The sequence below is a fragment of the Microtus oregoni genome, unplaced genomic scaffold (assembly GCF_018167655.1).
Source record: "Microtus oregoni isolate MIOR12 unplaced genomic scaffold, Mior012 000001F_ref0000356, whole genome shotgun sequence".
Lineage (NCBI taxonomy): Eukaryota > Metazoa > Chordata > Mammalia > Rodentia > Cricetidae > Microtus > Microtus oregoni.
In genome coordinates, this window is record NW_024543060.1 from 91809162 (window position 1) to 91820498 (window position 11337).

General features: G+C 50.1%; 1 protein-coding gene across 1 annotated transcript; it reads left to right on the plus strand.

Annotated features, from left to right (window-relative positions):
• The first annotated feature begins 485 nt into the window (after positions 1–485).
• Positions 486–6270, plus strand: LOC121455455 (uncharacterized protein C12orf45 homolog). The gene is made up of 4 exons (XM_041663145.1): positions 486–601; positions 2351–2437; positions 3537–3673; positions 5309–6270. The coding sequence occupies exons 1-4, from the start codon at positions 487–489 to the stop codon at positions 5510–5512; spliced, it is 543 nt and encodes a 180-aa protein (XP_041519079.1). The 5' UTR covers position 486; the 3' UTR covers positions 5513–6270.
• The last annotated feature ends 5067 nt before the right edge of the window (positions 6271–11337 follow it).

Below are 11337 nucleotides of genomic sequence, written 5' to 3' on the forward strand. Positions count from 1 at the left end.
GATGACAAAATTATATATAGTTTAAGAACAGGATAGAGAAGCTGGGCGTGGTGTCTCCCACCCATAATTCTGGCCTTAGGAGACTAAAGCGGGATTTCTGCAAACTCAAGACCACAGAAACCTCCCCCCAAACAACAACAAAAATAGAAAGACAAAGGCCTCGTTGGGCTAAACCGAGCGCGGCTGAGTCTTTACCAACAAAAACAAGGAAGACTGTTTTTGCCCGACCCTCGGCGGGGGCGGATCAGGCCCCACGCGTGCTTCCCCGGCGCTCCGCCCACGCTGCCTCCCCCCACCCCGCTTCCGGTCCCCAGCTGCCCACGCTTCAGCCCCGCCTCCTGCACGAGGTCTCGCCCCGCTCCTCCCACTGTCCCCGCCCAACTCCCGGTTTCCGCCAATTGCCGCCTTGGCCCCGCCTCCCGCCCCCGCCCCTCGACCCGTGCCGTTCTCCATCCGGGTTTATTTCTCTCGTGCTGTCTTGCAAGCATGGAGCTGCACGGTGAGCGCGTATCTGCTCCCGCAGCTTCTTCGTCTTCTGGGGATCGCTCGCAGATCACGGTGTCCAGGGAGCTGTTGACCGCGGGGAGCTCGGGTTCGCGAGGTGAGCGGCGGCGGAGGGACCTCTGGGCTGGCGGGGCCCGGGACGCTCCGGAGGGCGGGGTACTGTGGAGCCCGGGGCTCCGGGGCCAGGGATGCCTAAGAGGCCGGGGCACTCCGGGCCCGGGGATGTCTAGGAGCCCGGGACGCTGTGGGGCCGGGGCGCTCTTGGGGACCGGGAATGTTTCCGGAGGCGGGGATGCTGCGGAGCCTGGGACGCTCCGGAGGCCGTGGTATTGTGGAGCCCGCGACGCTCCGGGGCCAGGGGTGCCTAGGAGGCCGGGGATGCCTGGGAGACCGGGGTGCTCCGGGGGACCGGGAATGCTCCGTGGCGCGGGGAGGCGGGGATGTCTAGGAGGCCGGGGTACTGTGGAGCCCGGGGCTCCGCGGCCAGGGATGCCTAGGAGCCCGGGACGCTATGGGGCCGGAGTTGTTGCTGAGCCCTGGATACTGAGAAGCCTGAGGCGTTGAGGGGGGGCGGATGGGCATGCTGAGGAGCACGGGGCGCTCCCGGGTAGCCGGTAGGCGGGGATACTGTAGAGCCCTGGATGTTGGGGGGCGGGGATGCTGAGGAGTCAGAGCTGCTCCGGGGGCGGGGACACTTGGCCCGGGGGCGGGGGGGGGGGGTGTTCCGAGGAGACCGGAACACTGTTAGGGGTCGCTGGGGGTTGTCGGTGATACAGGCCGGGTAGTTCTTAGGGAATGCTACAGGGAGGACCTGGGATAGCTTGGCCAGGATGGTAGGTACCATTTTTAATATTTGTCTTAGGCGCGCCCTCCTCATTGTCACCTTGGTGGAGGGAGACGCGTGTGCGTGAAATCCTCTCAGCATTTCAGATAGTGTGGTACAGAAGAGAAAAGCATGGGTTCAGCCAGGCGTGGGGGCTCACACCTAAATCCAGCATTTGGGATCCAGAAGCGGGCGGAGGGATACGGAATGGAAATTGTAGGTTCAAATCCCTACTCCGCAGTGGGACTTTTTATAAAAGTAGCCTTCTTTAGGCCTCCGTTTTCACATTTTGTTTCAAACAGGTGGGGCTACCCATAGAACTTTAACGAACACATAAAAACATAAAAGTTCTTGTGTCTGCGTATTAAGTATCGTGGGAACCTTTTGAGAACGAAGTGTATCTGAGGGAGTTGCACTCCTGATTGCCAAAGCTTGTGTAGAGAGTGGTAGTGTCAGAAATTAACCAGCTCAAGCCTCCCCGCATCCCCGACGCCTGCGGAAGTATCCCCAAAGCTTGTGTAGAGAGTGGTAGTGTCAGAAATTAATCAGCTCAAGCCTCCCCGCATCCCCGACGCCTGCGGAAGTATCCTGAGGACCCCGCTTTATGTAGGAAAAAACCGGCATGGTGGTAGTCACTGGCTGGGAACAGCAAAGCTATTGACCCCAAGCTCTGGCTTTGCTCCGAACGTAACACTAATCAAAGCACTAAGCTTTAAGGAGCATTCCAAGTCTCCCGGGTCATCTCTCCATTGAGAGTGACGGGATTTTTGATTTAGAAAGTAAAGAGATTTTTCTGTGCGTGAAAAGGCTTGAGCGGTCAGTGTATGGGATGGACAATTGGTTTGTACGTAAAGAATCACAATGTTGTAGAGTGTTTGTCCCTTCTACCCCCGGGTTTGGAATGGTCCAGGTTGAAGACAGTCCCAGGAGCTGTTACTGATGGTCCCCTCTCATTCTTCATCCATGGCTGAGTGGCACTCCTGGCTTGGCTGCATTCATGGTGTCAATTGTATGTATTTTCAGGTATCTGGGACCAGTTGCTCATCAGCTCTAAGCCCCAGCCCAGGAAGACCTCTACTGTTCAAACAGTTCGGATGCAGAGGAGCCCTTGTAAGTACAGCCTTTCCACTCTAGGGGGCGCTCCCCCAGTTTAGGCCAATTAACTCACATTTGATGGGATTGGACGTCGTGGCTCATATCAGACCACAGAGTCAGACACCGCAAGTCTTGTATTGTGTAAATCCTTGTCTAAGGAGTAAAATTTCTCATCGTAATCTGCCTGAAGATTTTTTCAAAATACATTTCTTTTTCCTTTTTGAAACTGAAAGTACTGTTGATGGCTGCGATGCAGTGGGAAGGCTGAGGCAGGAGAATGGTAGCATGTTGGAGACCAGCTTGAACAGTACTCAAGACTCACTTGTTTGGAAAAGCACTTACCGTTCACATGATCTGGCATATTAAATACGGTTCTGGGGAACACTATTGTTAACGGTTTTGCTTTGATGCAGCTTGTGTAGCCTGTGTTACAGAAGTGTCCTCAGAACTGAAGCATTCCCTCCTAAAATAAAATATTTTCTTAAATGACATAAGGCTCTTAAGATAAGTAAACCGGGCGGTGGTGGAGCACACCTTTAATCCCAGCCTGGTCTGGAACTCAGTCTGTAGACCAGGCTCGTCTTGAACTTGAGATCTTTGTGCCTCTGCCTCCTGAGTGCAGGGATTACAGGTGTGCAGCACCACCGCCTGGCAGAATTCTCCGACTCAGGGTCTATGTTGCTCAGGTTGGCCCTGAACTCCCTGTAAGCCTTACTGTGAGGATCAGGCGCTCTTAGATCCATTAGGTCATTCTGCCTGTTTTCTCAGTCCCTTCGTTGGAATGCCAACCTTCTAGAATTTTATAATTTCAGGGTGAAAGAGAAACAGAACATTTGAATAATAATTGCTGAGTCGTGCGGGCTTACTGCTTTGGGAGTCCCAAAGAGGGGCTGGGACTGTGACTGGTGGGTAGAGCCCTTGGCCTGGCAAAAGCAAGGCCCTGGTTCAGTCCCCAGCCATCTGAACTGACCCCTCTGACCCTCCCACCCAAGGCAGCTCAGAAGCTGGGCCTGAATTGTTGATGGGTTCATTGCTGCTCTCCTCCGAAGTGTTCACCAGGAGTTGTGGAGTCTGGACATGACTAACATGGCTGCATTCTGTGTTTGCTCTCTAGTGTTAGACCAAGTGCAGGCATTCCTCCCACAGCTGGCCCAGGCCAATGAAAAGCTTCGGAAGGAAATGGCGGTTGCTCCAGCGGATCGCTTCGATATTGAAAACACCGAGGGGACATCCGGGAACATCGTACAGATGGTAACTGCCCTGTTGACTCACGTGATGGGATTAGTGTACTTGCCACGAAATGGGGGAAGATAATGGGAAATTTTACTCTAAAGTAAAATGTGGTTTTTAAATTGTCGAACATTTCTCATAGGCTGTGCTGTCTTTGTTGCCCTGTTTCACGTGCTGTTCAGTGCCGGGCACAGCTGTTGACATTAACAAGAAAGCGGGACATTGTATGTTATGGCCACTAAAGCCTTTTTAAGGCAAGAGGCTATGCATTTGACTCGAAGTTCAAGGGGAGTGTTTTTTTCATGGTAGGAAGTTGTGCCTGGGGCTCTCTGGTGGCAGAAGCTTGCAGTAGGCTACAGTTTTGTATTTCATTCAGTATTTAAATTTTTCCCCTTTTCAGCCACTTTCTGGGGGCATTGGAACCATTTTTAGTTCAGGAGCTGGACAGAACCAGGGAGCAGGTGGGATCCAGCCTGCTGGGTATAATTTGCTGGTCCTTGCTCAGAAATGTAAATCTCATTAATTAATGCAGGAGCTGTAGGGTGTTCTTGAGGGAGTGGAGTTGGGTGTCCAGGCCTTACCTGAGGCCTAGGTTGGCCTCAAACTGTTCTGTCAGTCTCCCCATTGCTGGGGTTAGAGGTTGGGATTGTAGCTGTGTTACCATGGCCAATGTTCCTATCTCTTGTTAAGTCTGAGGTGTTTGATGGGATGCCTGGTGGTTCTCAATCTGTGGGCCTCCACCTGCTTAAGGTCATCAGAAAACACAGACACTTATATTGTGACCCCTCCCCATTATAGGTGATTGTGAGCCACCATGTGATTGCTGGGACTTGAATTCAGAACCTATAAGCAGCCAGTTACATTAACCTCTGAGTCATTTTTCCAGCCCCTACATTATGATTCTAACAATAGCATAACTAAAGTTATGGAGTAGAAATGAAATAGTTTTATGGCTGGGGGTCACTACAGCACGAGGAACTGTATTAAAGGTCACAGCATTAGGAAGGCTGAGGTCCACTGCTCTAGTCCGTTTTTATTGAGAATGGTGTTGGGTGTGTACTAGGCAGGAGGGACTTCTTTTTCCATGTGCCTTGGTGTCTCCCCGGCATGTCTGTATGAGGGTGTGATATCCCCTGGAGTTAAAGACAGTTGTGAGCCAGATGGTTGCTGGGAATTGAACCCAGGTCCTCTGAAAAAGCAGCTCGTGCATTCAAGCGCTGAGCCATCTCTCCCGCCAGGAGGAGCCTTTTTAACAACATAAGTAAAATAAACCCTTCAAACCAACCCTGACTTTGCTCTGATGTCTTCTGGCCACCGAAAGCGTTTACCAGCTGTTGGTGTTAAGCTCACAGCCCAATCCGTGCTCAAGAATCTATAATAAATATTAGTAATTTCTTCTGCTTTTATTTAAGAATTACTATTTTTTGTGTGCATGTCAGTGTGTGTGTCTGTTACCAATGTGCGTGGCTGTGAGGGTCAGAAGAACTAGAAGAAAGGGTTAGATTTTCTGAAGCTTGGTAATGGGTGCTGGGACCTGGACTGGGTCCTCTGGAAGATCAGTAAGCACCCTGATCCACTGAGCCAACCCTGCTACTTTAATAGAGAATGTTACAGAACTGCCCTGAAGTAGAGTTCTCAACCTGACACTTTCTGCAGGATGTGGCCTTATTCGAGATGAATCGGTCAGATTCAAAGGAAGAGGACAGCTCCGAAGAGAGCTCCCCTGACAGCTCTGCGGACAGCTCAGAGTCCGAAGATGAAGACTGCACCCCCTCCGAAGTCACTGTGGACAACATAAAGCTTCCGAGTGCAGAAGGTGGCAGAGGCAAGATTGAAGTGCTAGACAGTCCCGGCAAGTAAAAAGAAGAAGCAGTGAGGTAGAGGGACGGAGAGAGGCAGGAGCCACACCTGCGACCTGTGGGGAGGGCGGCCCCCGGGGTCCTGGGCTTCAAGGTCCCTATGGCGCCTTAACTGTCAAAAAGGAAAATTCACAAATTTGGGGGTGTTGTACATAGAAAGTGTTCAGACTGCAGGGAGGGTCGTTCCCTTGGAAACTGAGAAGGGAAATATGGAAGAAATCACTGGGTTGGCTACATGCAGATATTTGCCCACGTTGGTATGGTCTGAACTGTGAGGTCTGGGACTCATTGACGCTCGTTCGTGCTAAAATCAGGGTATTGGTTACAAAATTCCCACTTCCAAATTAGAGTTTGGTTTGTTCGTGTACCAAGGCAGGTTCCAGTTTGTTATATAGGAACCGGGTACTGGAGACCAGCCCAGGATAATGGCCCCCTGCCATTGAAGGTGTTTTTATTTTATTTTATTCACAAAAACTAAAGCTGCCTTTTAAAGTTCTGTAATGGACAGCATGTGGTTGACATCCCGTGAGGGTAGACTGACCTTTGCTCTTGCCGTGAAGAGGTTTAGTGTTTACAAATACCTGCTATATCACTGTGTATATGTTGGTGTATGAATTCATGTAAACATTGTCTTCAAACTGTAATGGTGCCGCAGCCTAAAGAATGACTCCAGTTCTCCTGTGACTTGGGTAGCTGTTCTGACTCAGTGGTACTGATTTATGAGGACTAGTGCCCGAGGTGAGAAGAGGAGATACCTACCCCCCCCCTCCCTCCCCCCTGCCCCAGGCGACTTGAGTGTAGGACCAGGTCCTAGCTACCTGGAGGGCATAGCTACAGCTCTCACCTACCTAGGTGGCTTGACATTCTGTGCTGATGCCTCCTCTGACCCTGGGTCTCTAGTTGGTCCTCTGGCAGCTGCTGCTCCTCCACAGTAAGGACAGGTTAGGGCATCAGCCCTGAACCCAGTCCTCCCTCCCCCCCCCCCAGCTCTTGGCGCTTTCATGCATCTTCTTCCTTTCTCGTCCCTGAGCCTTAGAGATACTATTTCCCCTGAGAACTGAGCCATTGGGCTGCCGTACCAAACCAGGAGCAGACAATTGTGGAGCCTTCCTCCGAAAGCGATCCAGGCTGTCAGAAGGGCACACACTCCTGAGCCAGTGGTCAAAAGCATCCTGTATGACCAAGTATTGTGTCTTAATTGGGTTCTCTGTTATCCAGTGACTGCACACATCCTGACCACAGCTGTGTGGTGTTTTTCCATTTACCAGAATTTTAGACTGAAGAAACATCTGATGGGTGTAGTTCTGAGTTTGGTAATAAGCTTAGCCAGGGCTTTGCTTATATTGCCAGCATAGGGCCCTTGCTTAGGGACTGGGTATTCCTGTGACAGATAATGGCGTCACACCTTGGTGAGTGCCAAGCTGCAGAGCCACAGCACAGGCGTAAAAGAGTAAAGCGTTCTTTTTTACCATGTGCAGAACAGATTGTATAGTTTTCAAACTGGACATGCTCCCCAACAAACGCTGGACTCCGTATTTGGGAAGCTTGTGCATAATTACAGAGGGAAGGCGTGTTGGAGGCCGATCCATTTCCCTCTGCGTACTTGGTTACAGTTGTATCTCAGAGAGGAAAGGTGGCAGGAACATCCTTAGGGATTGCCTATGTTGTAAAGACAGGTGGAGGGTGGTCAGCGGCTGACCTGGGATAGCTAGGTTATAGGAGGTGACTGACAGCTCAGAGAGGGCCTAGGAGTGGCTCTAGGTGTGTCCCCTCGCATGGGAATAGAAAGCCCCACACATGACTGCTGTTTGTTTACCTGGTGCCCTTTCTCAACTTAAAGGAAGCAGCCACTGTGCACCCACTGGAAGTAGTGTCCCACTTCTGGGCACAGTGGATCAGGATCATATAATGCCCATTTCGGTCCAGTTTCATGATGCCCAGAAAGAAGCGTGTTCCGTGGCACACCTACTTGACTAGAGAGTCCGTCATGTGTGCAGTTGTCCGTTTGTCCTCACCATGGTTTATAGTGGCTGCCGCCGGTGCAAGAAGAGGCAGCTACAGTCTGACTCCAGTGCACAAATACTCAGAGGATAATTGTCTTAGTTTACTTTCCTATTTCTATGAAGAGGCGCCATGACCAAGGCAACTTGTAAAACCGAGACTTCAGTTGGTTTCTTCCTGACAGTTTCAGAGGGTGAGTCTGTGATCCTCGTGGGGGGGGGTGGAGGGGTGGCAGGCAGAGCTCTGTAGCAGCACATCTCTTACCCAAGCCGGAGGCAGAGAATGAGACTGGGCCTGGCTGAGCTTTTGAAACTTGAAAAGCTCACCCCTAGTGACACACCTTTTCCAAGAAGCCCCACCTCCTAATCTTTCTTTTTTTTTTTTTGGAGACAGGGTTTCTCTCTGGCCTTGGAGCCTGTCCTGGAACTAGCTCTTGTAGACCAGGCTGGTCTCGAACTCACTAATATCCGCCTGTCTCTGCCTCCCGAGTCCTGGGATTAAAGGCGTGCGCCACCACCGCCCGCAAAGATCCACCAACTAGGACCGTTCTCTCTTGAACTGCCACAGTAATTGGGTATATGTTTTGTTTAGCAAAGCGGTGGCTGTCTCTGGATGTGCGTTTCTGTTCGTGACCTAATGAGCGTTCTAACGGGGAGGGGCCTGGACATATAACTGGAAGATTGTTGACTGTACTTGTGCTGATGGCACCACAGCTGAACCTGCTGTTGTTACCTGTGTAATAAGCAGGTAATGGGGTTTTTGGGGTCCATAGCCAAATGAGGCTGTATGGCCTGAACAGTGCCCCCTGATGTTGACAGCTAACCACTGGGGATGCGGTGTATCCTGGTTCAGTCCTGGGTTGGTGTTCTAGTCTCCTGAAGGCATATCCTGTGTTGTCATTAGCAATGGGTAGATAACCACTTAGCTACACACCAGGTCTAGTGTGGGAACCTCTGGGATCCATCTCTCTGGCAAGCAACAGCTAGGAAGGTAGACCACCCCTGCCATTGGAGTTTTTATTCAACAGCCTTGTGGTTGCTGGAAGCACCATTTATGTGCACGTGGTGTGTTTATTTAAATGTCGGCTGCCATTTACGCATTCGTGCCATTTCTGCAGTCTGATTCTGTGACACCTTAGAGACTCGGCAAAAGGCCCTCCAACATCCCCTGTTGGATATGCTGATTTTACTCTCAGTGCACCCTGCTGGACCCACCTGCTTCAGGCTTTCCCTCTTTGGCCAGGGGTTGCTCCAGTATTGTGGATATTGGGCTTAATACCCCTGTCTGCCAGTGAAATGAAGCCCACTGAAAACTGTTGAGGAGGGGTAGGCCCTAGGGACCTGTTCTCGAAGGTAAATATCAGGGCACTAGGCACACAGTCATTTAAACTGTCTGACAAGAGTCTAAGTTCATGCAAAGCTTCAGAGGGAAAGGGGTTATGTTGGGAGTGGATGGGGCGTTGGGGTGCTGATGAGCAGGATGGATTGTTTACATGTATGAAATTATCAAAAAATGAATAAATTACACTTCTTAAAAATTGTTCAAAGCATTTGCTGGCACATTCTTGTAGTCCTAACCCTCAGGCAGGAGACTGAGAATTGGAGGTCAGCCTGGGTTGCACACCAAGTCCCTGTCTGAAAACGGAAACAAACCCTGGGCCCCTTGTGTCCTAACGACGCCTCCCCATCAGGTTGTGCAGGGATGGGCAGCTGGAAACTGGTGAAGTGGGGGAAGGTAGACCCGTTCCAGAGTGATCCATTGCTACAGGGGCTGTGGGACTTCTCAGTGACAGTCAGGTCAGTTATGTCTGTCAACAAACCCACAGGCTTTCAAGTATTAAGTTAACATCGTTCTTGCTATATTTGAATAAATCTGTCCTTTACCTTCCCCACCCTCAGTACCCTGATCTTGTGTGGCCCTATCCTTCAAACTCCTTTCCACTCCCTTGTCCTTTTGTCCCATCTGTCTGTCCTCACCACTGGTTATTACTGACTTTTAAGACCGCACCGGTTTGCTTATGTCATATTTGAAGGGGCGTAAACGACCGGCAAATAGAATTAATCAGACTAGTTTTAATTTAAAATATTCCGCTTTAATAAGGGGAAAAAAGGGGGGGAGCTTACAAAGCCAGGGTTCCAGCGAAGAGCAGCAAACAGAGAAGGTGGGGAGCAGACCTGCCAGATTTATAGGTAAATATTGGCATAAGGGGTACCCGACCTACAAACAAGGTGATTGGCTGGGGCTTCCCCTTCACACATTATAGGTTGGGATCTCTACATGAGGGAAAATGGGAAGATTTTCTTCTTTTATGCCCATTTTTTTGCAAATTTTATTTTCTTTTTATTCAAAACTAAAGTGTGTTCTGATGTGTGTATATTATCACATTTTTGTTATCTGTTCACTGTTGATAGACAACTAGATTGGTTACATGTCCTTGCTACTTTGGAAGCAGAAACACCGATGTACAAATGTCTGTTTCCTGTATATGGAGCCCTTTAGGTCTAGACCCAGGAGTGGTAGAGCTGGGTTGTGGTAGATCTGGTTTTAATTTTTTGAAATACCTCCATGATTTCCATAATGGATGTGGCTAGGATAATGATCCTCCCCCCCCCCCCCCCCCCCCCCGTAGACACATGCACGGGTTTCTATGTAGCTCTGACTATCCTGGAACTCTGTAGACTAGGCTGGTCTGGAACTCAGATCCACCAGCCTCTGCCTCCTAGGTGGTGGGATTAAAGGTGTGCATCACCACTGCCCACCTGAACGTTTTACAAAAAAATACTCGGGGGATGTGTGTTTCCGCTTTAGAGAACTCATTGTATTAGCCCATTCGTTTGTCAGAATTGCTTTTAATTTGTCTTAGTTGTAAGTTCTAGATATTAGCCTTCTGAGTATACTTGGTTGTAGTGAGCCGGACAGGATCGCCATTACAAGATGGCGCCAACATCCTGTCTTGTTGGTTATAAACAACTCCATATTTGGCTATGGCTTTGAGAGCTGCGTGTCACCCGCTTCCCGCATGCGCGGTGGATGAAGATCATTGAGCCTATCCCGATGCGGTCTGGTGTCAACTGTTGGTGGCAGCCAATCACAGGGCGACCCGTGTGCCAATTCCCTATTTAAGCAGCTGCCTAAGAGCCCTTCACCCCTTCGCTTCATGCTGTCTCTCCCATTAGCTCCCTGCCCCTTCGCTTACTGCCCCTTGTTTTCCTGCCCCCTCTCGTTTCCTGCTCCCCATCAATGAAGGGCACTCCAGTAAAGCGTGTTCTGAGTAGAATCCTGATATGGTGGTCGTTCTTTCTCGCCGGTCGAGAGGTCCGCCACACTTGGTAAAGATTTTCTCCCATTTTGTGGGCTGTTGATGTCTTTTGATATAAAGAAAATTTAGTTTCATGTAGTTCCTGCCGTTATCAAGGCTGTTTTTTGTGTTTCTGGAATAATGTTTAGAAAGTTCTTCCATACACTAAACATCTTTTTCTTTTAAGATTTATTTATTTATACAGTATTCCTTCCATGTGTGTCCGCATGCCAGAAGGGGGCGCCAGGTCTCATAGATGGCTGTGAGCCACCATGTGGTTGCTGGGAATTGAACTCAAGAACTCTGGAAGAGCAGTCAGTGCTCTTAACCACTGAGCTATCTCTCCAGCCCCTACACTAAACATCTTAAAGAGATGTGTTTTTCTGGAGCAGCCTCAGGTTTTAAATGAAGGTCTTCGGTCTGCTGTGCATTGCTTTCCTAATTACTTCTGGGCACAGGGTCCTTCACTGTAGCTGAGGCTTATCTCGGGTCAGCTGTAGACTGGGCTGGCCGTGATCTCACACGCA